A 27,752-nucleotide genomic window follows, 5' to 3' on the forward strand; every position below is an offset into this window, starting at 1 on the left:
AAGGTCACTACACGTACTGCATGAACCGGGAAGCTTTTCACGCGTTTGAACCGTCTTTGTAGGTTGCCGACAGCTTTGGACAGCGCACAAATGCCGACGATCGCATCCCCGCTTACGTTCCACGAGGAGGCATGCAGGAACACAACACTGCAGTTGTTTGACCGGAAACGAGCTCACTAGATCGGCGAAAGATCGGCGAGATCACTAGATCGCTTTGCAAAAAACATACTCACCAAAGAGCATTTCCAACACAAGGAGATCCCAAGACTTCGCTTTCGTTCTCGTCGAAAGCACTGCTCGCACCAGCATCGTTTGCTTCTTCGAGAGGCTGGCTCTTTGCAATCGGCTCGTACATGTACATGTAGGGAGCAACGCTGAACTCTTCAGAAAAACGCAGTGTCTCTAAATTTTCCATTACCTCTTAATTTTCCATTTTGGCACCAACTACCTGGCACCGCGGTTCATGTGGAGCGGCAGCGGTCGGTCGCTAAAGTTGACGTCACGGGTCGCCCGACCTATCACATGCGGAAACGAGACGCGCGAGCTGGGCGTGTCCGCTGCTGCACTTTTCGTCGAAATAAAATATATTTGCGCTTTCTTTCGCTCAATTTCGATAAGATATTCGAATTCGGAGGGTTGAAAACCATTATGTACACATGTTCACTCATTTTTTCTGGAAAACCTTTCAGCTTCCCTTTAAAGACAGCAAGTGAAAGTCGCCCCTCGTCTTATATAGCGGCCATTAGCAGAATGCGAGTCGCAGTCTGGCAACCCGCGGCGTACCTGTTCGCGAACTGATAGCCAAAGCCGTATCGACATCCAAACGCGATTGCCTGCGTTGTGTTTTTTTTTCGTTCCCTGGCTGTTAGTCTTCGCATGCACTGTTTTGTTTGACCTCGTGTGCAATTCCGCGTTAGCAATGTGTAGCGGCATGCGGAGGCAGTTTACAGCGGCTTTCAAGGAGAAAGTTATAGAGTTCGCTGAAACGAACGGGAACATATCCGCTCAGCGCATGTTCGGCGTTTCGGAGAAGAGGGTGCGGTATTGGTGTGGACAGGAAGATAAGTTGTTCGCGTGCAAACCAAGCAAAATGTCCTTTTGCGGACGTCGTGCAGTACATCCACAGCTTGAGGACGCACTTGCGGACTTTGCGCGCGGTCACTTCCCGTGATTTTGCATTCAATTCAATGCAAAGCTTTGGAGCTTGTGCGTGAAGCCGGACTACGCCGAGAAGAGTTCAGCGCACCGAAGTCATGGGTGCGTCGTTTTATGAGGCGCAAGGGATGTTCTCTCCGCCGCCGCACATCTATATGCCAGAAGCTGCCAGAGGAGTTCGCCGATAAGCTCGTCAGTTTCCAGCAGTATGTGATTCTGCCTCAAGAGGAGCACGATTACATGCTCGGACTAATTGCGAACGCTGACGAGACCCCTGACTGGTTTGATATGCCTTCGGCTACCACGGTCAGCGAACGCAATGCCAAAGAAGTGAAACTTCTGTCGACAGGAAGTGAGCACTCGCGCTTCACTGTCATGCTTGCGTGCATGGCAGATGGCAGAAAGTTGCCTCCTTTTGTCATTTTCAAAAGAAAAACCATGACGAAGGAAGCCTTCCCTTCAGGTGTTGTGCGAGTGAATGAGATAGGGTACATGGACGAGGCTATGATGCTTGAATCTGTTCACGTGGTGTGGAATTGCCGGCCCGGTGCACTGCTGCGTCATCGGAGCATGCTAGTTTTGGATGCGTTTCGCGGTCACCTGACAGAATCAGTAAAGCGCGCGCTCACGGAAGCTAGGACCGACCTCATCATCGTTCCTGGTGGAATGACGTCTACCCTTCAGCCACTCGACGTTGTACTAACAAGCCGTTTAAGGACAGAGTGCGACAGGAGTACAATGAGCGGATGGCCGGCGACAATCCGAAGATGCCGACGGGTCGCCTACAAAGGCCTCCGCTTGCGACTGTCTGCAGCTGGGTGTTGTCGGCCTGGCGTTCCCTTCCAGATGCAATGGTGCAGAAGGCTTTTAAGAAGTGCTGCATAAGCAACACGCTAAATTGAACCGAGGACGACGCACCGTGGGAGGTGGTGAGAGACAAAGAATCGTCTTCCGACGACGCTGATGAAAGTTCGGACCAAAGTCGCAGCTCCGGTGGTCCAGGGACGCAGCCAACGTTGCAAATAAATGCATTTCGGCAATATTTGCTTCTTTTCTATGTTTTTCTATTTTCTTCACTTCAAGGTAAAGAGGTCGACCTATATTCCCACTCGACCTGTATACGGTTTATACGGTAATTTTGCATCGGAGAAGTTTGATAAAATCTCAACTGGGCAACTGTTATTGCAGGCTCAGTGCATGTATGTCATCTCATATGCTGATGTCGTGTTCGGTTGATCATTGTCTCTCCTTTGCTGCTCCAGAGCAACTTCGGCGCCAGGACCAACAGGTGCTCTCAGCGCTGGCTGAGAAGCAGGCACTTCTTGCAGAGATCCTGAGAATTCCCAGTGAAGACTATGTTCACATGGCTGAGGCAAGCAACATGTTTTTGTCTTTTTTTCAAGCAGAGGACCATGTGATTCTTCATTGTGGCGCCATTTCTGAAGTTTGATTTGAGCACTTACATTTAAACTAGCAACTAGAGAGGTTCACATATCAGTCCAGCTGTAACAGTGCAAATGGCAAGCCTTCATAATTGCTTTCGTTGTTGGATGAAGTTATACACTCACAATATTTTATTAAGGTGTAAGCGACGAACGCCGTCACCACCAGGCCCTGTTGTTCTCGGAAAGCAAGGCGGCTGAAAGACGTTGCGGAGACAGTCTCATAAGGGGCGGTCTGCATGTCTGCAGCCTCGCCACCACCCCCAGTCAGACCCCTTCGCCGACCGCCAGGGCTGGGCAAAGATACTTTGCAACTGTATTATGATACGATACAAGATACTCGAGCAACAAATATATGAGATACAAATGCAAGATGCTATCACAATTATTATATCCAATACAATACTTTCCATGTGTATATTAAGATACTTTGATCTGCCACGGCGGCTGCATTTCAATGGGGGCGAAACGTGAAAACACCCGTGTACGTAGATATAGGTGCACGTTAAAGATTCCCACCTGGTCTAAATTTCCGGAGTCCCGCACTACGGCGCACCTCATTATCAGAAAGTGGTTTTGGCACGTAAAGTCCCATAATTCAAGATACTTCGATACATTCGCAAATTCCTTATTATAGATCTATATATTGTATTTACTCGCATAATGATCGCACTCGCGTGATGATTGCACCCCTGAATTTTGTCATCAAAATTCGATTTTTTTTTATTTCCCGTGTAATGATCGCACCCGAACTTGCTGCAGCGATATGTCGTGTGCCAAGTCTAGCTAATAATGATCGCGCTTACCATCTGTCGAATGCTATGCAAACGACCCTTCAAGACAAGCCAAGCAGTTTGCACGCACCAAACATTCTTAAGTAGATGCCTCATTTCATTACTTTCATCACTTTCCGCACTTCCATGACAAAAAGAAGTACAACCAAACTTGCCTTTATTATGGGTAGGCTTTATAATGGTTGTGGTCAACAAAAACAAAAAAGGGCGCCTTTCGATTCTTTTCATCTGCACTCGTGGGCACGCAACATATCGTGCGTGGCAATGATAATAGCCACGTTTACACTGATACGTTAAAGGTGTACCCTATTCTACGCCGACGCTTGTAACACAGCCAAGATATTCGCCCGACCTTAGCGGAAACGTGCCGGATTAGGATAGTAGTGAAGACAGGTGCCAGTTTTTGCAGCACACCGGCCATGCGTTTGTATGTCACGGGCAGCTAAGCACACCCATCTATTTCTGTCCCCTCAGAGTGGACATGGCTATGTTATTGCCGCAAACTTGCCATTCATCACTGATACGGAAGAAACTGTTTCAATGCACGTAAGGTACTCACAAGAAGAAAAAAAAACATCGCGTTCGGCACGTTCAGCTTGCTCCGCTGGCTGCCATTTTTGTTTTGCTGTCCCGCACCCACATCCCGCAGCAAACGCGGGACGAAAAAACAATTTTTTTTTCTTTTCGCGGGAAATTTGACTCGCGTAATGATCGCACCCCTGAATTTGCGTCAGTTTTTCTGCCAAAAAAAGTGCGATCATTATGCAAGTAAATACGGTAATGTAGCATCTGAACACAAGCGTGCATCGGCAGAAAATGTGCAGTGCTTATTCAAAAAGCACCACAGAGGTGCTAATGCCCAAACTGACTATGCCCCAGGAGCCTACTAATGTTTTGGGAATGTGTATGTGTACACATTTGTGACTCTTCACAATTAAATGTGGCATTTGTTTTCTTGATTTTCTCGAAATACTTATTTTGCACACCCAGCAAGACATTTACTATGATATACCAGTAGCTATCATAGATATAATATTAATTCTTCTTTTGTAGCATGAGGCTAGATGTTTGGAGCACCATACATAGGAAGCAGTTTTTCAAGTTTCTTTGTCTAAAATGTTTAAAATTTTGTCTTTTGTGTGACTAATGCATGGCCATGTTCAAAACTGTAGAGTTCAGTGCACTGTAAAGTAAGAAGTATTGATCTAATCATAACAGTTTTTCCTATGTTGGGAAGCTTGTGCTTCCTGCTATTGGTCCATATGTCATTTGCCTGTTTTTGTGCAGCAGTTATTTGTCAATTGTAGTAAGAACAAAGGACATTGTAAAAGACATTGTTTTCCTAATTATTATGTAACGAAATAACCTACAGAAAAAATAACTGCGTTTTTAGAATCAGGAAAAGAAACTAAATAAGCATGCCAATTTTTATCAAGTTTGGTTCATAAATAAGTAATGATAACTTTTAATCACCACGTCCCCCCAATATAGCATGAAATTGCCCACTTACCTGTCAAAAACGAAACTCGGAGAGTGCGATGAATGGGGAAAAAATATGCAGTATTTATTCACTTCACGCAGCAAAAGTGTTATATTCGTTTGATGCTGCGGCGGCTTTGTAGCAACGACAGCGGCCTCAAACTTACTGAAGCTGCGAGCCAGCAATTCAGCCAGCCCCCTCGGCAAACACTCGCATGGCGGATTCCTCGTTGGCTTTTCATATTCTTCATGCACAGGTGCAGTAGCATTGCAAAAGTCGCGGGGTGCCTTTTTTATTGTGAGGGCCTGTTCTCGTAGCGACGATTGCATTCATGAGGCTGATGTAACGCACAGCTTCTGTCACTGTCGGGCCTGAATCGCCCGTGCTGTCACTTTCCGTGTCGTCGCTTTCCGTGTCGTCCTCATCACTGTCGCTAGGCGACACTTCTGCAAAAACAAAGGCAACGATGGCAGAAAGTCGAACCTCGTAGCCGACATCTCTTCGCGGTCGCAGCAGCGCTGCCGAGGAACTGGTTCGCATTCCAAAAGCCACACACCATAGTCAACAGTAGATCCCTGTCGCGTGCCAGTGCCGACTTCGTGTCACGTTCGATAGCACGAATGACATCTAATTTTTCTTGTATGCTGAGCACCCAGCATCTTTTTTATCCGAGCTTCGGCATGACGTGAGTCCTTGCTTGCACAACACCACAACGCTCTGGCAAAGCACCGAAATGATGTTGATGTGGCTTCACGCGCTGTGGGATTCTCACCCGTGCTCTTGGGACAAAGGAACGACAACACAGTAGTGCAAACAATCACAAGGGCATTTATTGCACCTTTCATAGATCAATGCCTGCTAGCCGAGTTGCTATCCACAAAACATGCCAATGGCCGCGTGACAAATTGCGGAAGTGCTACTCACTGCGACCGGATAGCGAGCGAATATGTTCACCCCATGCTGGATCCCAACTCCTGGTCGTTCGCGTGTACTGTCACGCGAACGGTGGCACGTTCGAAGGAGGCCACGCGAGACGGTCTCGCAGAAGCATGGATCGATGCACGCACGGAAGGTCCGCGCCGCTTGCCGATCGCAGCCAAAGAGGAAGAGCCTTCTCCTTTCCGCGCCCAAGTAACCCCACTGCGAGGCGGCGTTACCACATCGACTGCCGCGGGCCCCAGGCCACGCGGTGATGCCGAATTACAGGAGACAGGAGCTATGCGGGGAAAACGACATATCAGGGGACACGTGAGAGTCGCGTATCCCCACATCCCCCCAACCTTAAATCACTACAAATTCCGGCGAAACATGTCACACGGTCTAACATCAACGCGTGCTTCGCGAACAAGGTAGTACATGCAACATTGGCCGCGCCAAGGAAATGTCCCCACGCTGTCCATAACGTGCGAGCAGACATTGTCCTTGGGGTACACCGCTAGCGTCCACTGGTCACAGCAGCAGCTCTGCAGACTCGATGACAAGATTCCAGGCCAGGACTCCGGAAACAGCGACGCAGTAGTCGGCACGAGCAAGCGTAACTCGCGCCGATGCGCCCTGCTGGCGAGAGCCACAGTAGTTGTCGGTGACCGCCGGCTCTTTTCTCTGCCGCCGAGGGTTGCGAGCTGGACACAGGCGGCCGCCGAAGTCTCTGTGCCAAACTGGCCACAGCATCACCACATCCCGGGATGGCTCAGTCATAGTCCGGGGCAGCAGCGCAGACGATGTGCAGGTGACAGCAAACCAGGGGTGACTCCAATCACGCTGCGTACACTCAACACACTCGGCAAACACTAAAGTAGCGCAAGGCAGAGGAATTCTGCACGCTCATCGCCCACGCGGTACGATGTTCAACTCGGCTAGCAAAAAATCGCGCAGCTACTCAGATGCTAAGTTCACATGAACGAAGCTCGCTTCCTTGAGTCGAACGAGTAATTTCAATTCATGCGAGGCTATCTAGAATGAGGGAAGCCAAGTGCAACACCTCAACGCCCCGGTTTACCAGGTTGTGTCCCTCCACGTGTGACAGGCAGCTTCGTAAAGCCTTAGGTCTGAAGCGTCGCTACCCTAACAACAACCGGCATCCAAAAAACAACACCCAAAATGGCCGCAATACAGGCAGCCGCAAGGAGACGTCAGCTCTGTTAGGTGGCCCTACCCCGTTTGCTGCACACAGCATCCGAGTTGACGGCACCCACCGTCCGAGACGGTGTCGGAGCGCCCAGTGCCAGGCCGCAATACCAGTCAGCCCATAGCGGCACCCGTGGCACGTGGCCACCCGGCTCCAAGAGCCGTGACTTCAACAGAGTCAAAGAGATAGAAGAAGCTATTTACATAAGAAATTCGGACCAACCACGAGGCTTCCATGCTCACTCACTTGAGGCTTGCCAATGCGTCGCGGGTGCTAAGCCTTGCTCTCCCAGGATGTAGACCACGTGGCTCTCGTACCGACGAATGTCATTAAAAAAAAAAAGAACACTTGCAAAAAGGCTTAGCATGTTGACAAGTTCAAACACACTACAGCTACCGTCGCCTTGCTCAAGAGAGCACGCCGTCAACGGTAACGATCAAAATCCACGCTAGCCCTACGCTTTGGTTCAGACGTCTCAAACGAAGCAAAACTGTCAAAACTATCGTCCGATGCCCCAAGAGGCCCGCGTTGGGCGCCAGATGTGGCCACTGTAAATGAATGCTCGCGCCTTTGGGCTGACTCTAATTGCTGTCGCTCTTGGACGACTCCGCTAACTTCTGCTGCGTGTTAACTAAGGTGGACAGCGTCGGCTGGCACGCAGGAGCCTCGAAGGAAGGAACTTCACTCGTTGGGATCCGTTTCGAGACTGGTTTATTTACAAAAGGTATTGAAGAAAGGAGAAGGGAAAGAGAGAAGAAACGCAAAGTCCACGTTCTCTTTTGGCCGCGCCGAGGCCTTCGTCCTTGTCGGGGGCGCCCGCGCCTCGCACTGAGTGGGCGGTTCGCCGAAAAGGCGGTGGAACGGATCAGGTTGTTGGTAGATGCGCCGGCCGGCACGTGCTGCAGTGGGGCGCCTCTCGTCCGTTCGCCGGCTCCCTCTTTCTCTTGTGTCGTCGGTCTCCCAACCACAGGTGCAACAATGTTAGCTGCTCGTTTGCGACTTTCAACATCCTCCCCCGCAATGAGCGCCGGCTCATTCCCGGCCACCATTGTTAGCACAGGCTGGCGTCTCACTGAGCTCGAGTGGGTACAAGGGTTGTACGGGTCGTCGCAGTTCGCTTTGGTTCGGGAGAAGGATCTTGAAAGCGCATACTCGGCCATCTCTTCCAGGAAAGGTCTCAAAACATGACACATTTTCCACATCTGGCGTGGAGCCCGATCATCCCCGAGAACTATGTCTCCCTCGCCGATGCCTCTCCCTCTGCCTGGCTTTGTGATAAGTGCTAAATGAAGCTGCAGTAGGTATTCGCGTCTCCAGCGTTGCCAGAATGTGTGAAGAAGCCCGGCGCTTCACCTCCATTGGCGTGTCTCTGCTGCCGATTTGACTTCGGTGGTTTCTCGGAAGGGAGGCAATCTCGTTAGCTGGCGACCGACGAGGAGATGGGCTGGAATCAAGGGCATAAGCTCCCCCGCGTCCGAAGAAATGAAAGTCAACGGGCGAAAATTTACGGCGGTCTCGGCTTGGGTTAGTGCTTGAATTTAGATCAGTTCCCAGTTCGTTCGCTTCCTCGGTGTGTCCAGCTTGCAGGTAGTTCCTGATTGCCTGATCGTAGTCTAGAATGGCTTCTTCGTGTCGCAGAGGCTTCGCCGTTAGTGAGTGAAGTCTGTGCGATGCTGCGTTCTGATTGTCCGTCAAGTCTGATGCGTTCTCTTTACATGGGAGAGCTACTTGGTATCTACCGTTTTTGTGGGCAATGGTTTCTTCAAAGGCCCGCAGAACGCTGTCGTCTTTGGCGGTCAGCTGTGCATCGTCGACGATACCAAGGTGCTCCATCTCCCAGCATGATTCTAGTTGACGAGAAATTTCGTCGGGTGCTGTGGTCACACCTACCCGCATCACTCCGGTGTTCTTTAGGAAGGTTGCGGCGGGCGATGTAGAATCTGTGCCCTGCAATGTCCACCCAAACGCAGTCTCCATGGCCACGAGCTTCTTACCGAGGCGCTTGACATTTCCCGTTGCTATATCCCAGAAGTGATCGGCCCCGATAAGCAGCTCAACTCCAACACCAGGGCGGTAGCCGTCAGGTAAGGTGTCAGCAAGCTGGAGGCCTTGCTCACGAGCGATGCTAGCCGTGGAGTCGTCAGGTGGTGGGAGGAGGTCTCCACAGGTCTCGGGCACCTCTAATGCTTCGATCCGGACTCTGGTGTTGTTGCGCCAGTTTCGCAGCCAGCATTCCACGCGATGACACCTTCTTTCTTCAGATGGTCTCTCGCTTCCGAAGGTGTAAATAGCCAGCTTCTCCCCTCCTATGACACGAAGATTGAGGCGCCTGGAAACCTCCTGTCGTATAAATGTTCTCTGGCTGCCACCATCAAGCAGCATTCTCACCAGAGCACTCTTGTGCTGGCCTTCCGCATACGCTCGTGCAGTCTGTAGAAGCACGCGGGTCTTTCCCAGTACTGGTCCCACCTGAAGCGATGATTGTACTGCTGTCTCTGCTGGTGCAGCATCTCCGATTGAAGGAGGGCGTGTCGGTCTTTGATTGAGCTCGCAGACGCCAGTTGCGTGTCGTCCAGAGCATTTGGCACACTTCAGCCACCTTGCAGTTCTACACTCAGCGGCACGGTGCTTCTTTTTCGCACACTTGTAACAGCGCCTCTCTCTTGACATCACCTCCTTTTTCTTGGCCATGGGCACGGGGGCAACACAGTTCGCTGGCTGATGTCCCTCTGCACCACAAAATGCACATTGCGCTTCGCCGTCAGTTACGCTGAGGACAGACGCCGATGGGTTTTGAGGACGAGCGTCCCCTTTGATAGGTGCTTTCTGTCTGATAGCGGCGTCCTGGTGCCCATGGTGTAGTGCACTCTGGGCTCTCTCTCTGCTCTCGACCTCCTCTCTTATGAAATCGAGGAAACTGAGAAGCTCGTCTTGGGGCGTTTCAGGTGAGGCGGCCTTCCGTCGGAAGTACGCCAAGCAAAGCTCACTTGGGATGCTTTTGCGAAGGACGGTGAGAAGCAGCGCGCCGTAGGTGCTCGACGACACTCCCAGCGCCTCTAGACTTCGGACTCGGAGCGGATTTCGTCGTAGAGGGTCCTCAGCCTTTCGATGTCCCGCAGATCGTGCACTGGGCGGACGTCAAGCAAGCGCGACATGTGGTCCTCAATTATTACGTCCTCCTTCCCAAATCTCTCAATGAGGGTCTTCACTGCGATGTCATAATTTCTATTGCTGATCGGCAACCCCTCTATGGCAGCGGCGGCTTTTCCAGTTAAGTAACTTGTTAGGTACTGGAACTTGGCTATTGCAGGCAGGGTGCTGTTCTTGTGTATAGTCGATTCAAATTGGTTCCAAAATTTCTGCCACGAGCGCAGGTCCCCGCTGAATTTTGCGATTTCCAACTTGGGTAATTTGGTGGTTGCTGATAGTGGCTGGGATGTCGCAGGTGGGACGGAACCAATGTGGTATACTTCCTGCTGTGATGCGTCGCCTGTCACTGACGGAGTTGTTGACCGGCTCTCGTTGGCTGTCTGACTCCTGAGAGCTCTCTTGATCTTTGTTTTTATGGAGCAGATCTTCTCCGTGTATGCAGCGCAAGCTTCTAATTCTGCATCTAATTCTTGAAGATCTATCTTCTTTTCGATGCTCTCGTTAACAGATTTCAATTCATCTGCTTGTTCAAGGAGAAGGTCGAGGTGTTCCTCAAGCTCACCGACTTTGATGGTTGGCGATTGCAGTAGGTCGCTGGCCGCTGCGATGATTTTCTCGATTGCTTGTCGCAGGGCAGCTTGCTTCTTCTGTAGTCGTTCCATGGCGCTTTCGAGGTCAGCAGGCGAAGTATTCCCGGGTTTCGGCACCAAAAAATGTAAATGAATGCTCGCGCCTTTGGGCTGACTCTAATTGCTGTCGCTCTTGGACGACTCCGCTAACTTCTGCTGCGTGTTAACTAAGGTGGACGGCGTCGGCCGTGCACGCAGGAGCCTCGAAGGAAGGAACTTCACTCGTTGGGATCCGTTTCGAGACTGGTTTATTTACAAAAGGTATTGAAGAAAGGAGAAGGGAAAGGGAGAAGAAACGCAAAGTCCACGTTCTCTTTTGGCCGCGCCGAGGCCTTCGTCCTTGTCGGGGGCGCCCGCGCCTCGCACTGAGTGGGCAGTTCGCCGAAAAGGCGGTGGAACGGATCAGGTTGTTGGTAGATGCGCCGGCCGGCACGTGCTGCAGTGGAGCGCCTCTCGTCCGTTCGCCGGCTCCCTCTTTCTCTTGTGTCGTCGGTCTCCCAACCACAGGTGCAACAATGTTAGCTGCTCGTTTGCGACTTTCAACAGCCACCGCATAATGAGCGAATATGTTTACCCCATGCTGGATCCCAACGCCTGGTCGTTCGCATGTATGGTCACGCAAACAGTGGCGCGTTCGCACTAGGCCTCACGAGACGATCTTGCAGAAGCATGGATCGGCGCACGCGCGGCACATTCGCGCTGCTTGCCGTCCCGAACCAAAGAGCAAGAGCCTTCTCCTTTCCGTGCCCAAGTAACGCAGTCGTGAGGCGGCGTTAGCATCGCAGCACTCGCACCATCTCTCGTACTGCGCTTCAACCACACCGACCGCTGCCGGCCCCAGGCCACGCCGCGAAGCTGGAGAACAGGAGACGGGAGCTATGCAGGGAAAACAACATATCAGGGGACGCGTGAGAGTCGCGCATCCCCACAGCGCAAACGCACAGGGTGCTTGGAGGCCTTGTAATTTATTAAGTAAAACCTCGTTAAACCATACCCACTTAAACAGTAGTTTCGTTTAAAGAGTAGTAAAGTCGCATCCCCGACTCAGCGGCCATTTAACATAATGTGTTTTGTATCTGCATAAACCGTACCAGCTTATTGTGCACGTATCTGTTAACACATAGTGTTTCCACTTTTCGTCGTGTAAACATGGTGGTGCGTCGTCTCCATGGGCGGCCCGGCAGAACAACAAGCCTCAGAGATTGGAGCAACGGCCTCCAAGCACCCTGACCCACGGCGGTTGCTCAGTGGCTATGGTGTTGGGCTGCTGAGCACGAGGTCGCGGGATCGAATCCCGGCCATGGCGGCCGCATTCGATGGGGGCGAAATGTGAAAATACCCGTGTACTTAGATTTAGGTGCACGTTAAAGATCTCCAGGGGGTCGAAATTTCCGGAGTCCTCCACTACGGCGTGCCTCATTATCAGAAAGTGGTTTTGGCACGTAAAAACCCCATAATTTAATTAAATTCCAAGCACCCTGCGCGTTTGTGCATGAAGCCACATTAACATCATTTCGATGCTGTGCCAGAGAGTGTTCTTTAATCTGTGAGAGAGCGTTGTGGCGTCGTGCAACCAAGGACTCGCGTGATGCTGAAGCTCGAATAAAAGAGACGCCGGGTGCTCAGCATTGAAGAAAAATTGGACACCGTTCGTGCTATCGAACGTGGCACAAGAAGTCAGCGCTGGCACGCGACAGGGACCTGCTGTTAACTACGGTGTGTGGCATTCGGAATGCGAAGAAGTTGCTCGGTGGGGCTGCTGCGACCGCGAAGAGATGTCGGCTACGAGGTTCGACTTTTCGCCATCGTTGCCTCTATTGTTGCCGATGTGTCGGCTAGCGACAGTGATGAGGACGACACGTAGTGCAACAGCAAGGGAGATTCAGGCCCGACAGGGGTAGAAGCTGTGCATTACATCAGCCTCATGAATGCAATCGTCGTGGCGAGAACAGCACCCCTCAATGAAATAGGCGACCCGCGACTTCTGCAGTGATGCCGCGCGCGTGCACTGAGAATACATAACGCCAATGGGGTATCTGCCATGCGAGTGTTTGCCGAGAAGGGGGGGGCTGGCTGAAAAGCTGGCTCGCAGCTTCAGTAAATTTGAGCCCGCTGTCATCGCTGCTAGGCCGCCGCGGCATCAAAGAAAAATAACACTTTTGTCGTGCGAAGTGAACAAATACTTCATGTTTTTTTTCCCTTTTATTGCACTCTCTCTGAGTTCTGTTTTTGACAGGTAAGTGGGCGATCGTGGGCGATCTCGTGGTATTTCGGTTAAGCAGTACTACCGTTTAGTACATACTTTTTCCAAGCTTCGGCCAAATACGGTTTAATGAGGTTTCACTGCATATGGTTTTAAAAATGTACATCGCAGCCAAACGCAACTCACTGCTTGGCGGAATTTTCAGCCGCTTCTACCTATATGACACAAATCACCCGATTGACGTCAGTAGGGCGAGCTATCCGATTGGCTGCCCAGGGTGTGTCATCGATAATTTTTCCACCTTTATGGTGAACAAATGATGTTCGTAATAGTTGGAATGTTAGTTAATTTGTTTCCATAAAAAGAAAGTAACAAAGAGAATGCACAAGAACAATTTCTCACTACACTTAAGCACTTCCGGCAGACAGTAAGCGTCGTCTGCTTACGTTACAAGTGCTCCATTTTGACGAGAGCTCCGCAGTCAGAGTCGGTCTCAGTCTTTTCACGAGCACTATGATTCGACTTTGTTGTGTTGTGGACTACAAACGCAGTGACTGACAATATGTCAAGCTGTGACATCGTGTCCCTCTGCAAGGCAGCAGACGAGCGAACTGGCTGCAGCGCATCGGACTGCCGCTATCCAGTCGGCGCGAGGATTTGCGCGTTTGCGGCTGTCACTTTACACCGAAAGATTACTAATGCAATAGCGTTTTGCAAGTTTGGTATTAGGGTAAACGCAAGCGCCAGGAGACAGGGCCTGGTCGTTTGACCGTGTCGTTTTGCGGGATGAGCAGAAGCTTAAATGTGAATGGTCTGCACAGTGCAGCCACCTGGTGGCACAAAGCTCAACCACACACACACAGTAGCAGTAACTAAATGTATTCTTCTTTGCTGCTGGTGTAAATTTTTCGCAGGAATAATCGTTCACACATTGTTTTTGTAGATGTTTAAAATGTTTTACACTTGGTTCAAGCAATATTAGCTCTTTGTTTGGCTGGTTAAGCTCTGCGCCAACAGGAAGCTGGACCGTGGAGACCGATCAGGCAGCTCACGTACGTATACGCTAAAGTTCCTTCATTAGCTTGAGTTTATGCCTCCACCGCTCCTAGAGAACGGGAAATCGACGACACGACGTGCCATCATGACGCAGAGCTAGTGAAGGCGGAGCTTAGCCCCGACCACTCGGCGAACCAGTTGAGGAAATGCATGACTATGGAGGAGGGTAACTTGTAATCATCCATAGCTTTTTAATGTGAGACGTTTCACACAAATTGTGGCGAATGATTAACTTTAGCTGTACCCTACGTGCCTACAACATTTGTCTGAACCGTTTCAGGGGCCATTTATTTTAACGTCAAAAGCATTTCTCAATTTCAATAAAAAGCAGTTCAAGGGGGCCCCTTTAACACCCTTGCACACTTGCACATTACACACTTTAACACAAGAAGAGAGCCTACTCTAAAAAGGTTTGTCCATTAAGAATATGGCCTATATGCTTGTTACTGATGACAGTTTGATGCCCATATTTTGTCAACGGGCGAGAAAGCTTTTCTCTTTATGCACAGTTCGGCACCATTAGTGCAGCCCATACTTGCAAAGTTTAGAGCATGTGCTGGTCAAGAGAGAGATACAACATGTTTAGAAAGGCAGGGAAGGTAACCAGCGGTAGCCCAGATTGGCAACCACCTTGCTCAGGGAAGGGAATAAAATGAGAGGTACACTGAATATGTAAAGCATACACCACGTAATCCAGCAATAGCACACAACATTCTAAAACTCTATTACGCTGCTCAAGACTATGAAGAAAGCTTGCTGCAAATTTGCTGTTTTATGGCATGATCACCACAGTGCCTTGTGCTATGCTAACTTGTGATGAGATTGTCTTCGCACCTTGCAGATCTCGGAAGAGATGAATGCTGAGAAGGGCCTCATGGAGCTTCTGCTGCAGGTCACCTATCATGGTGAGAGCCTCCCGTGTAAAGTGCTTCTTGATCCTGCACCGCCTAACATAGCACTGGGACCTTACCGACTCATACAGTAATGCTGCTCCAAGTTAGGAATTTATGAGCAGCTCCAACCAGATAGTGTATTTATGAGACCTGATGTTTCAGAGCCAATTCGGCTCCTTCATCATGGGATTAACACGGGATGCAGTGGGGTGCAGCTTTTTAAAAGTCCTTCCTTCATAATAGAAGGAGGTGGGTAAACAGAAAAATTCACTGGGTAGGGGTAACCTTTCTTTGCATCCTTTACTGATGGGAAAGATGAAGGGGCCAAGGAGATGCATGTGGACCAGGTGTGTGGCACGTTGGCGATGGCGACAGGGGCTATCGTTGTGCCACAGCATCCTTTCTTCTCGTTTTCATCGTGGTGACGGGCCATGGACATAAATGGTAGGGAGGTTGCACTTTAAATGATTTATGTTGCTTGTCGTGTTCTGGATGTGCCATGACTCTGGTAAAATCTAGGGGTGTGTGAATACCAAATAGTAGTTGATTTCGAATCGACTATCGAATTGAATCAAGAAAAAAAAAGCAGAATATCTAATTGAATAGTAAATATTTTAAAAGTTAACGATTTATTGGTTACAAATTTTGGCCAGGAAAATACAGTGCTGCACATGCTCAGTCGTCTCCTAGCGTTGCATAACGAGAATGTAGCAAGCCATCCGTAACTTGATACATAAAAATCAAGATATATAGCATGGTCTGCTTTTATCAAGGGCAACTCCGAATTAGTATGCCAGCACTGATTACAGTTCAGTTCTAGTAACATAAAGCTCTGGAAAATACTTTTTATTAATAGTGTTTTTAATAAAATTGATGACATTTTATTGTACTGAACTTTATTAGTGGACCTGTGTTTTACAGTAATGCTTTATTGAATAGAAAATTTTGCTTTCCGGTGCTGCTTCAATATAAAGGAAGGGCTAACCCAACATTACGGCAGGTGGGCTATAGTAAGGCCAACTGCGCGACAGACGAAATGACCATGCATCACGTGACTCTATGCTCTTGCACAAAATTTTACACTGATGCTTCCGAGTCCCATGCCAGAGTGTTTTATGCGGCAATCGGTCCATACTTCTTCGAATTCGTTGTCCGGCACCCAGAAACAAGCATCTTTACGACTGAGGCCTGTATACTATTGTCGTCTGTGAAACATATCAGGACATTAAAACTTCAAAAAACATTTAAACAGTCAAACCTCAATATATCGAACACGGATATATCAGAACACTTTCTGTATCACCTGAAAAATCGCATGCATTTTTTATTTTTTACAAACAGGGTCAGACGTAAAATGGATGTATCGAACTCCACCACCCCAGACCACATGCACTCTGTTCACAGGCGGTGAGCTCTCCCGCAACAACCTCGAAAGTAGCGGTGGTGCGATGGGCTTTCCCGACTGCTGTGCACTATAGCTGCACACATCAGTCGCGCCGAGGACGCCATTTGAACATAGCAGCATACACATGCAGCTGCTTGGCTAGTTCGACAAAGTGAACGACACATTGCATTTGCTGCACTCACTCCTGCTCGGTGCCGCACTCTGCGCCTGCCGCGCCCCGCAAGGACTGGCGGTTTGCATCCACAATGACAAGAGACAGCGCACGCTCACTGGGCTCATTCATCGACGCCTTGGCAGATGCCACTTAATATTTTGTTGTTGAAACTGTTTCAACAGGCTTCGATCGATGGACGTGGAGATCGCAGCAGAAGTAGCGGCCAAACGAAGACGCTGCCGAGGTTGATCCCACAGGCGCTAATGTTGCCCCGCTCCCTAGTACAACTGGGGCAGTAGCTGTTTGGCCCTTCTACAATAGAGGGCAGCGGCCTATCGCTTGTGGATCATTTTAGACTATGTTGAGGACTCCGTGTTTAAGCACACAGCTGCCAATAAGAAGCAGGCTACACTGCTGCAGTACTTTCAGCCAAATAAATAAATACTTTTTGTGAAGCTTCAAGTGAGTATGTACTCAAGAAAGTTGCTTGCAGGCGTTTTGTGCGCCTAACAAGCTTTCAAAGCTATGCTCCCACACCTGCGGAGAGAGCAGAGGGGGATGCCAAATTCGACATGGTGCCTCATACGTGTCATGCGCTGTCGGCGTGGTTTATGCCATTCCACTCTCATGTGGTAAGATGTATGTTGGCCAGACAGGGCGTTGCGTCAATGAGTGACTCGGGGAACATGCGCAAAAAGTAAACAACAATGTAGATAGAGGAGCGCACCTTGTTGCGCATATAAACTCTTGCAGCAATTGCGAGGCGCAACTTGATCGGATGTCGATTCTTGGCAAAAGCAAAAATGGGCATGCGCGGCTTGCCTTAGAGGCCTACCCATTAAAAGACAGGGCGATAATTGCATCAGTGACTCATCTTTGTCCCTGCACCCATCTGAATTTGAATTCCTGTATTTGCGTATACGATAATTCGGCAGATCTCAGTAATGTAATCTGTGCGCCTGGGGTGGGGTGAGTGGTTGTGTGGCCTAGGGTTTATATGTGCATTGACGACAAAGAAATAAAGAAGCGCCAGTGTGTGTCGTATCTTCCTTTTGTGGTTCATCTTAGGTGTTGCACTGTAAGTTTAACTTCAGAATTATGTACCAGCTAGGCCCAAATGAAGTTTTGTGGTAACATAAAAAGCAACGCGTCACTTGTGCAAAATAACACACATAGCATGAGCCCATGAAACAAACAATGAAATTGAGACATGGCACATATATAGAACGTTTTATATAACATGACATATGTCATGCAAGCCACTGTTGTAAGAATATGTTGTGTTAGAGGGTGACTGATGATTGTGGTCTACATATGTCTGGTGCAGCGAACCAACTGCCAGCGCTGATCAATGAGGCAATGAACGTCACAGAGGAGGATGCTGTGGCTGCTGCCTCAAGCCCTGAAGGTGGGTAGCGTGGGATATATGATTGAACACCATTGTCAATCTGGCAGCTATGGTTTGAGACCATAGCTGTCAACTCAATGTGGAATGACAAGGCGCTGGGGATGCTGATGTTGAAACAGGCAGGATGAGCCTGGTAGGCAATTGCTCCAATGTGGTGCCTCTTTCATGGTGTGTAGCTTGTCACAGTACATCTAAAAGTAGGCACACAATTGCTTGGGAATCCTCTTCTCCGCAACACACTCTATTATATCATCCCTATGTAACAAAACATTTAGTGTCATTGTTCACATCTCTGGTCATTGTCATTGTTTTAATACTTAAATATTTTACACAATTTACAGTGACTGATTTTAGGCCTATATACAGCAATGCCACATCCACCATTCAAACTACATTTCTCCATTTAATAAAGAATTCATTGAAAACCCATCACCATGTGTATGGCGCTTTTTGGCCATATGTGGCCCTTGCGCCATAAAACCCCATACATCATCATCCCTTTCTCCGCAGAGTATCGAGTAACGCATTTCTAGCGCTGGGATGCCTATATATATATATATATACTTCTCCAGATCAATCAACTTGCCATGGTTGAAAAAGTAGTGTGGCTTGCAGGCGGGTTATCCTCTTAACTGCGCAGGGCGCATGCAGCAGCATCCAAAGATTTAAAGATAGTAGGATATAGCCACCTTTGTGAAAAGTACTTTCATAAAAGTGAAAATAACTAAAAGGGTGTGACTACAGGCTCCATGTACCGTCAAATCTTGCTCAATATACCGTCAAATTAGACTGCACTGAGCCTTGTACTTCCGCTCCTTGTTGTTTGAGGTACAGCAAACAGCTTCTGCACCAAGATTATGGTGCAGTTTTGGTTGTTATCTATTTGAGCATATATTGCCCTGCAATATATGTACAACATTGTCTGTCATACTGCAGCGTCAGATCAGACTTTAATGAGCCATGCTTTGTGTGATGGTTGGACATGTTGGATGGTCACGCTCAATATCTAAGAGGAAAGTATGGTAATACAGTGTTAATTCGGAAAATCGGATGATCCGAACGTCTCCTCTGGTCCCGGCAGGCATATGCATCATGGAGTCAAACTGTCGTCAATTCGGCCGTATTTGGCCACACATCGTCTAATTCGGACAATTCTCAGAGCTCAGCAAGTGTGGAGCGCTGAAGATGTGCGACACAAGAAAGCAAAAACTGTGCTAGTATCACACCGAAATGAAGCGGCGGAGTCCTCGTTGTCGTAGTCATCAGCAGAAATCGTACCTGAACAGCACAAACGCTGGAATGCTTCGTGCCTATTTGTGCCTTTATAGCCTTTATTGCGTTTGCAATTGCGTAGTCACGATCCACACTTGCATCAATAGCGTCTACAGTTTTGTATGCAACAATTCTGGCAAACAGTAGTTTTGTTTTGACTCTGTGTGCGTATTGCCGCGGGCTTTCTAATCTGCGTGGTTGTAATCTGTGATCGCATCTATAGCAGCTACGGTTTTGTCCATAGTGGTTGCAACAAACAGTAGTTTCGTTGTGACTAGGTGCATGGGTGTACAGTTTCAGAAACGCGGTGGAAACTGCCGAGGAGGAAACACACCGTCTACTACGTGATGGACAGACAATTTGTTGGCAACTGGCGCACTGGCAAAAAAATAATCCGCGAGTGCACGCAGTAGCTAAAAAGCGTGTCTGAGGTGAAGCCACTGCCATATTACGAAGGCAGTTGCAAGGCCTAAGCAGCTGCGAGCTCTAATCACTTATGAGACAATTCACACTGCTTCCACACTGCTTTTGTGCAAAATAAAAACTGAATTTGCTGACTCATTCAGTAAACAAAATCAAGTTGATGTAGTAAACATTTGTTTATTGTTTTCTTGATACCCTCGATAATTCGACATTCAGTTAATTTGGACATTCTTTTTGGTCCTGTGAAATCTCAATTATCAACATTTTATTGTACAGTGGAACCCCGTTCATACGTTTAATCACCGGACCGGGAAAAAAAAACTTAACAACCGGGAAAACGCAACAGTGAGGAAAGCTCCGAAAATGAATGAAAAAATGCAGCTTCAACTATAGATAATTTATTTCCACAGAGTGCGCTTAGGACTTTAAAAAGTCTATAATGGCGGCTTGCCGTTTCTTTCGCTCGCTAGAAATCGCCACACGTTTCTCAATAGCCTGGAAGGCCGCATTGCTGTCAGCGTCGCCGTGAGGTGCGACGTACCTGCGGAGGAGGTCCAGAGCCGCGACGGCTTCTCCAAAGCTACGTTTTGGCAACTCCCCGGCATCATGCGGCTCATGCTCCTCGTCGTCACCGCGTCACGGCAATGGCAACGGTTGAAGGAATATCCGCGGGAAATTTTGCCCTCTTTGGCGTAATCATGCTGACGTGCTAACGTTTGTTTAGTATTGCTGCGGAGCACGCGCGTCCGAGCAGCCTGGTTGCGCGCAGCGTGACGTGGGAGAAATGTAAACAAGGGAGGAGAGCTGGCCCGATAGGCACAGCAGCGCCACCAGCAAGGCCAACTTCCGGTTTCACTTCAGCTTCACAAAGAATGACGTCAGGGCCTTTCCTGAGTTTGCTTCCTCCGTGAGTCGACACGTCCAACAACGATGCGGTGACCGTAATCACAGTGATGATAGTGAGAGCATTTCTCACGAATGGCCACTTAGTGGCGGCCTCTCGAACTGGCGTGCGGCTTCTTGCAGCCAGTTCCATAGCAAAGCCCGGCCAAAACTCGTCAAAAGCCAAAATGGCGGTTGGGACGCTTTGCCTACTTTAGCCCAGGCGGGTGCAGGGTGCTAAGTTGCGACATACCATGCGGGAACGTTTTCACAGCTACTACGCAAGAGCGGGGTTCCTTATACATGGTATCCTATGGAAGCTATGCCGGGACTGGATGAAAATGACGTAGCAGCCAAGAAAACGCAGCAGTGAGGAACGTAACAGCGGGGTTCTACTGTATTGCCATAGTTTCCTGCAAAAACATAGAGGGAGAAGTGGTGCTCTAGTATATGAAACACTTTTTTTTTTTATAGAATACCATTTGCTTTGAACCGTAACATGCTGCGAGTCACAGCCATCTGATGCATCAGCATGCTCAATAGAATGTGATGTCGCACCATTTGTTTCTTGGTATGCTTCCTGTTCCTCTGTGTTGAGGTCATTGTCCTCCTGCAGGTGCAGCTCGTCGTCCAGGGGTGTGCCCTCACCGCCTGCTGTCGTCTGTACAGCCACTGCTGCGTTACCTCAGTCTGCTCGCTGTAAGTGCTTTGCTCAGTTAAATATTCCATCAGAATCCACAGAAGATGATTGTCAAAGCCAGCAATGGTTTTCCTGTTACCCTGCTGCATTTCTCATGTGGAGAGGTTGTGGCCTGTCGCATGGCTTCCTCACCCTCTCCCTCTCCTTTGTGCGACATTGCCTGTGCTAGCCAAGCATACGCCTTCTTCTCTCTTCCTCTGAACCTTTGCTGCGCCCTTCGCTCTGTACTCTGCTCCTCCTAACTCTTGTCGTGATCTAACTGTGGTGTTAGATCACCATCTGCCAACCACAAAACCCTGGCAAAGTAGAAGAAAGCTATCCATCTAAACTTCAGCTGAAAGCACCCATGCTGAACTCATGCCTGACCAAGAGCTGCGGTCTCAGTCTATGTAGTCTGTCTGTCACTTTTGGTGCGCATTGATTAGATAAGTTCAGCTGAACAGTATGTGCTCAAACGAATGGCACACATCCCACTGCTGTCATTTTCATGCCATGCACTTCTCAAAAGTGCAATTGAACCCGCTTATAACCGTCTCAGATAAAACTACCTATATTGGTTAAATGACCACATTTCACTGCATTTATGATTTTCCGACCCTGCCAATGTAATGAACATTTTCAGAAGTGGTGTACGGTTACAATGAACACTTCAAACCCGGTCACTGTAAACGGTGGGTGCAGACAAAGCTCCGAAGCACAAAAGTGCGACCACACCAGGTGCACGGCACTGCACCTGCAGCAGCGCATGCGTGCCATGCCCGTTTTGGACGATTTGGACCACAAATTAAACCAATAGCTGCTCAAGCATTGCTACCTATTATTGCTATCAATATTCTTGTCGCCCAAGTTTTTGTGAGCGTGACACGACACCTCATTGCCACACAAAGTTACAAAGACTAAGCTATTACTACAGTCGAAACCCGCAATAACGAAATCGCCGGGGAAAGCAAAACATTTCGCTTTTGCGGGAATTTCGTTAGCGTGAGAATGAGGCAGAAAAGACAAAGAAGGGTATTGGCTTGCTAAAAAAAAAAAAAATGCCAAAAGTCAGTCAGCTTACTTTGCCGAGCCTTGCCTTGCAGCAATTTTACTGCTCTCGACTCGCACTGCAAGTGGTCCATTGCCACGTCGTCGTCATGCTCACCGAAAAATGATCGAATTACATCGAAGGCATTCAGCACATCCCGCGGGTTCACAGTCCTCTCTTGATTTGCTGTATGGTGGTCGTCGGCGTCGTCGGCACCTTGGCAAACGCTGCTTATGATGACCTCATCAGTCATCTCTTCATGGACGACAACACCTTCATCCACACGAACGAACTCATCGATGCTGAGGCCATCCGGAACACCATCTGTCATGGCAGAAAGTTCATCCCATGCGTGGGCCAGCGATGGCGGCACTGCGCCGTCAGCACTGTCAACTTGTGCACTTCCAAGCGAATCTTCTTGCGATGCCACTGGATCAGCGCATGATGCTTGCCGAGTGGCAATGAAGCCGGCATGATTAAAACTATTAGCTATCATGGCTGGCGACGTTGCAACCCGTGCGGCGGCCATCATCTCAAGCGCCATGAACATGTCCACTACGGTGAGACGCTTCAACTGGAGGTTCAGCAGCAGACGCTGAATCAGCCTCTCCTTGTAGGCGCACTTGACGCTACGAATGACGCCTTGATCAAGTGGCTGCAGCACGGAAGTGCAGTTTCGTTGTCGCGAGATAGGAAATGCATTGACTCCTATGGCTGTTAGCCGGGAATCCGAAAATATTTCGTTGCGGCGAGAATTTCGTTCCCTCGGGATTTCGTTACCACGGGTTTCGAATGTACGTCATTATCAGGAGATCACGGTTTGTCGATGCTTCATTTATGTTATTGCTGACAACGGTTTGCGATGATGTTGTACCTCTCGAATGTCATGCTTTTTTTGGCCAAAGCGACATAGAAAATGCAACTTCGCAACTCGGTGCACCTGTGGTTGATGCTGCAGACGTAACAGTAAGATCTTAGCAACCTGTCAGCATGCCGCAGTAGTTCCTGCCTCCAGGCAACTAGAATGCTCAGCTGTTGCTTGCAGAATCCAGTTGTATCTCGACCATAGTAAAAAAAATTGGAGGACGCTTAAGCTTCGCCTTCAAGAGTGGAACGCGATAGCGTTCCCGTCGACCCGCCAAGGGGTGTTAGACAATGGGCTACAGGGCAGCCATCACTTACGAGGCGCCCCGCATCGGACGCGGTGAGCGTCGAGCCATATGGTCGAGCAACGCGGCGTTCGGCGCAGCAACGAAACGTGCGCCTGAGCAAGCGGAGCGAACCAAAGAACTCGGTATCCCGGAGGGGGAAATGATGCACGCCAGCCAAACGTCGTGATCGGCACGGGCAGAGAGATAGAGAGATAGTGATCTAAAGAAAGGAAGGACGCTTGATTCTACAGAGGGAGCAAGGCGAAGCGTTGTCAGGGGAGAGAGTCCGAGCCGCGACAGCTCCAATGCGCGCGTGGCGCGCCATCTGTCGGGGCAGCGCCGTACATGGAGAGCAGGGGGTCTTCTGTGTTTGCCGCAAGATGGCTCTCCGTGTGTGGAAAGCGCAGAAGAAATGCAGCGAAACGCACTTCGCTACTCGTGTAATTGCAACTTCTGTAAGTTACATGTTCATAACTACCGATATACACCACAGTATAACTTTCCACGGCTCGTTTCGAAGACAACACCGCATTCACTAGAGGTGCGTTTGTACCTTTTGGAAGCATCGAAATCGTGGCTGAGTGGTAGCGTCTCCGTCTCACACTCCGGAGACCCTGGTTCGATTCCCACCCAGCCCATCTTGGAAGTTGCTTTTTATTTATGGAGTGCCTGCCGTGATTTATCGCTCATGGTCAACGCCGCAAACGCCGACACCGGCTTTTCTGCGACACGAGCTCCTTAACGCTATCGCATTAATATATTGCAAGCTCTCGAAGAAAAAATGGCGGCAGCTGCACTTGTAGTTTCGGAATAGCAGGTGATCAGAACCAGCTGGGCACCTATGATACTATGAGCTACTGAGCTATGAGCACCGATGCTACTAAAGAGCTACTATTCCGCATTCCAGTCTTTAGGTGACGTCTATAATGAAACTTTCACAGATGCTGCAAAGTGCCGTGCACAATAATGAAGATACTGAACATCCAATTTTTGGACCAGTGTGGTGTTGGATTGTAATTGCCAACGCCAGTTTCAGCGTCATTAATAGTTGTGCCTCTTGAAGGGCGAATTCACAGACTGAATGAACTGCTGATTTGTGGAAGAATCGAGTTCATTGTAAATTGTAAATGGGTTTGATTGTACTATTCCCAAAAGTGATCAATTAGCTGCAGAGGCCACAGCTACAGATCAAATATACTGAGTGTATGTAAAGGTTGATTGCAGAAATGTCGCACTACAGGATAATTATTCCAGAGTCAGACTGCACCAGGGCTGCTGACACTGTCTAATTAGAAGCCCTTATTGCAGTGGAGTTTAGGTGCACAATAAAAAATCTGCTTAATATATTTTTAAGCAGAGTGTCCTTTGCCTGTTCCCTTCAACTTTGTGGTTTCTGCTGTCTTGCCAAATACACAACTTGGGCCACTGGGCGTGCGACTGTATAGACAAGCAGTGAAGCAGTAGGCAACAGAGAATCGAAGAAGTCGGCATGAACTGTACCGCACGGCTGCCGAGTAGTATTAGTCATTGTTATGTTGTCCTGTTGTGAATCGTGCACGCACGCTTTGATTGCTTTTGCCTTGTAGGGTCTTGTGGAACACGCCTAGCTACTTGTGTAGCTTTTAGCACAAAATGGCCATCCACCATGTATACTGGAAAATAAAACATTGATTAAAAAGCAATCCAATGTGGAGAAACAAAATGAAACCAGTGTGTGCATTTAGTGAGGAATATTGAGCTACAGTAAAGTGAAGAGATTTCAGTAAACATAAAAGAAATCTTCGCTTATAACTGATTCCCACAGACGTATCTGTGAGATCCGTCGATTCTTTATCTCATGGGGTCATTTTAATTAGCCAAAAGTTCCCGAACATAACTTTTGAACGAAATTTAACTCTTATGCACTTCATAAGGTATGCTTGGCATAGTTTCAAAAGTCTAGTTAACATGCAGCATTAGCAGATATGTAGGGTGACGGCTACTGTGCTTTCAATATACAACATGCACGCTGCAAAATAGTTGTTAACTGGGCTTGTTGGCGGGACAGCGTGGTGTGGCAAACAGCGCAGGCATGGGATTAAGGCTAGAGAAGCTGACCAGATATACACAACTCTTTTAAACCAATTTCCCATTTCCAATCAAATTTTGCTCAATGGGTTTTATAACACATTTGAGTGCATTACTTGCCTGTTTCATCCTAGGTAAATCAGAAGTAAGCTTCACCTGCAACGATGCCAGACAAAGTGTAGAACTTACAGGGATGGAATAGAATGTATGAGCCAATGTTTCACCCATAGTCTCTGTTTTAGCACTGACAGTGACAGTGTGATTGTGCCTGTGGAATGATTACACTGTGCCTGTGCGCAGCCAAGCCTCGCTGAGCTGGAGCAAGAGAGACAGCGGTTGCGCCTAGAGCTGTCGCGCCTGCAAGACGCCCGACAGCCGCTGCCCTGCACAGAGGACGATGACAGAGGTATGCATTCCACTTGCCTTTGGAAGGCAGTGGGGCCATGCTCTCTACGAAACATTGTGCCGAAGCCTGATTGCCACACTGTCCTTGTGTAGTTCAGCACAAACGGATCTGTTTCAAGTGAGCGTGTCCCCACAAGCTGTTCTCACTGAAAAGTGATTGCAATCGTAAGTTTCAAATTATGCTCCCTGATGGGCCTGCTGATTGGTGCACTGTGCAGGTGTGATTGCAGTGCCCAATGACGACATGGCTGCTGAGTGCTGCCGTGAGGCTGCTGTGCAGACACTGGAAGAGGCAGTCTGCCACTGTCCAACTACCGACCTGGATGCAGAAGACGAGCTCCCACATGACGAACCACAGCCAGCTCAGGCGCAGCCCGTCTACTTTTGAAAAGCACAAGTGCCTACTGCATGCCCGCCCCTTCACCAGTTGTAGATACCTTGCCCAGAGAAGGGGAAGGGCACTGTCACCCCACTGCTGCTGTACATAGTTTTTCTTTATTTTTTTCTACGTGTCTGCCCTATCTCTTTAATTTAATGACAGCAAATAAACCAGTTGGCCGTGCATCAAACGGGGTGGTCTCCCATTAGCAAAATGCCTGGTCATGAGTTCTGAAGCAGGGCTCTGCAAACTGTGGGCAACAAGGCTTCGTTCTCTGGTAAATGTGGAAACCCAGCCTGGCTGGAAGTATAGAGCTTCACACAGGTAATTATTGGAGGGCGATTTGGCACTGTTTCACCACCACATTGGACTGGCATTTAATGAACGTATTTTATTTGACTTGGCCAGAGGCTTGCTTAAAAATTTATTGTTGCTTGGTAGCATTCTTTTATTTTAATATTTTTTATGAGGTAACCTAACCACAAGTGCCCCTGTCTAAGTACATGGGAGTCGAAAAATCACTTGCTAGTTATCCACTAAAACAATTAAGGTGTAGTTTGTTGGTTTTAATATAAAAAGCTTGTCTACTGGCTGTTAGACGATATTTTATTTGATACCTTCACTTTTTCTTTCAAAAATTGAAATTCTTCAAAATTGAAGCATTAAATTAACAGTTATAGCTCTGCAGCAAACACAGCTGTTGTAAACTGTACGAAATGTTCAAAATAGAAGAAATGTGCATTCCTTCGAGTTGTAGGAATGTTTACAAATATGACATTTTCAAGGTTAGTTTAAACAGTGCACTTACTTACATAAACTGTAAGCAAATGTGTCATATTCTTCAGCTTTAAATACACTATACTTTGTTTCATACTTAGCAGGCAATGCTGCTGAAGCTATGCAATTAGTGTGTTCAGAGATGGCTCTCACTCCACGCATTTTCCAGTGCAGTTGTCTTTGATCAGCAATGCTTTGTACGAAATGTATGTGTCATGCGTATCACAACTACAACTTGTAAACAAAAGGGGATGTTGTCACATATTTGTGCGCCTTTGCGCTTCCAGTATGTGACATGCTGGGTTTTGGTCATGAACGCAAGCGGTGTGCTGTGGCTGCTGGTCACGAAAACCTGTCGCTCCATTTAGATCGTAAATAGGGTCCTAGCCACGACACCTTCTTTCACGTAATAATTATGTCACATTTAGCGACATAGAAAGTATGAGACAACATTACATCGAATTACATGATGCACACCTGTATGTTTGGTTCATGTGGAATGCGCAACTTTTTTCTCGCAAATGCAAGCGTTGCCTGCTACGTTTGAAATGGTGCATAATACTAGTTTACAAGATCACTTTTTTTTTCTGTTCACAGTTTGAGTCATAAAATTGATGCTCTGACTTTTTTCAAGAAGGTATTCAAATTTTTTGAAACGTTGTAAGACATATGAGACTCTAAATAAAAAATTATGCATCCAGCAATGGGTAGAATTCAGCTTTATCTTTTAAATCACACGAATATTAATCAGATCAGCTCAGCAGTTCTGTAA

At 48.3% G+C, this 27,752-nt stretch overlaps 1 protein-coding gene across 6 annotated transcripts in view; it reads left to right on the top strand.

The window, feature by feature from the left end:
- Positions 1-27,684, top strand: part of LOC135913605 (rho guanine nucleotide exchange factor 11-like) — a 253,038-nt gene extending 225,354 nt beyond the window's left edge. For all 6 annotated transcript variants that reach the window (XM_065446119.2, XM_065446121.2, XM_070537837.1 and 3 more), the window contains 6 exons: positions 2,418-2,527; positions 14,879-14,942; positions 17,817-17,897; positions 21,091-21,173; positions 25,720-25,825; positions 26,043-27,684. In XM_065446119.2, coding sequence (XP_065302191.2) covers positions 2,418-2,527; positions 14,879-14,942; positions 17,817-17,897; positions 21,091-21,173; positions 25,720-25,825; positions 26,043-26,212 — 614 coding nt within the window. In that variant the 3' untranslated portion in view covers positions 26,213-27,684. The remainder of the gene's footprint in view (positions 1-2,417; positions 2,528-14,878; positions 14,943-17,816; positions 17,898-21,090; positions 21,174-25,719; positions 25,826-26,042) is intronic.
- Positions 27,685-27,752: the final 68 nt, after the last annotated feature.

Source organism: Dermacentor albipictus, chromosome 4, assembly GCF_038994185.2.
Source record: "Dermacentor albipictus isolate Rhodes 1998 colony chromosome 4, USDA_Dalb.pri_finalv2, whole genome shotgun sequence".
Classification (NCBI taxonomy): Eukaryota; Metazoa; Arthropoda; class Arachnida; order Ixodida; family Ixodidae; genus Dermacentor; species Dermacentor albipictus.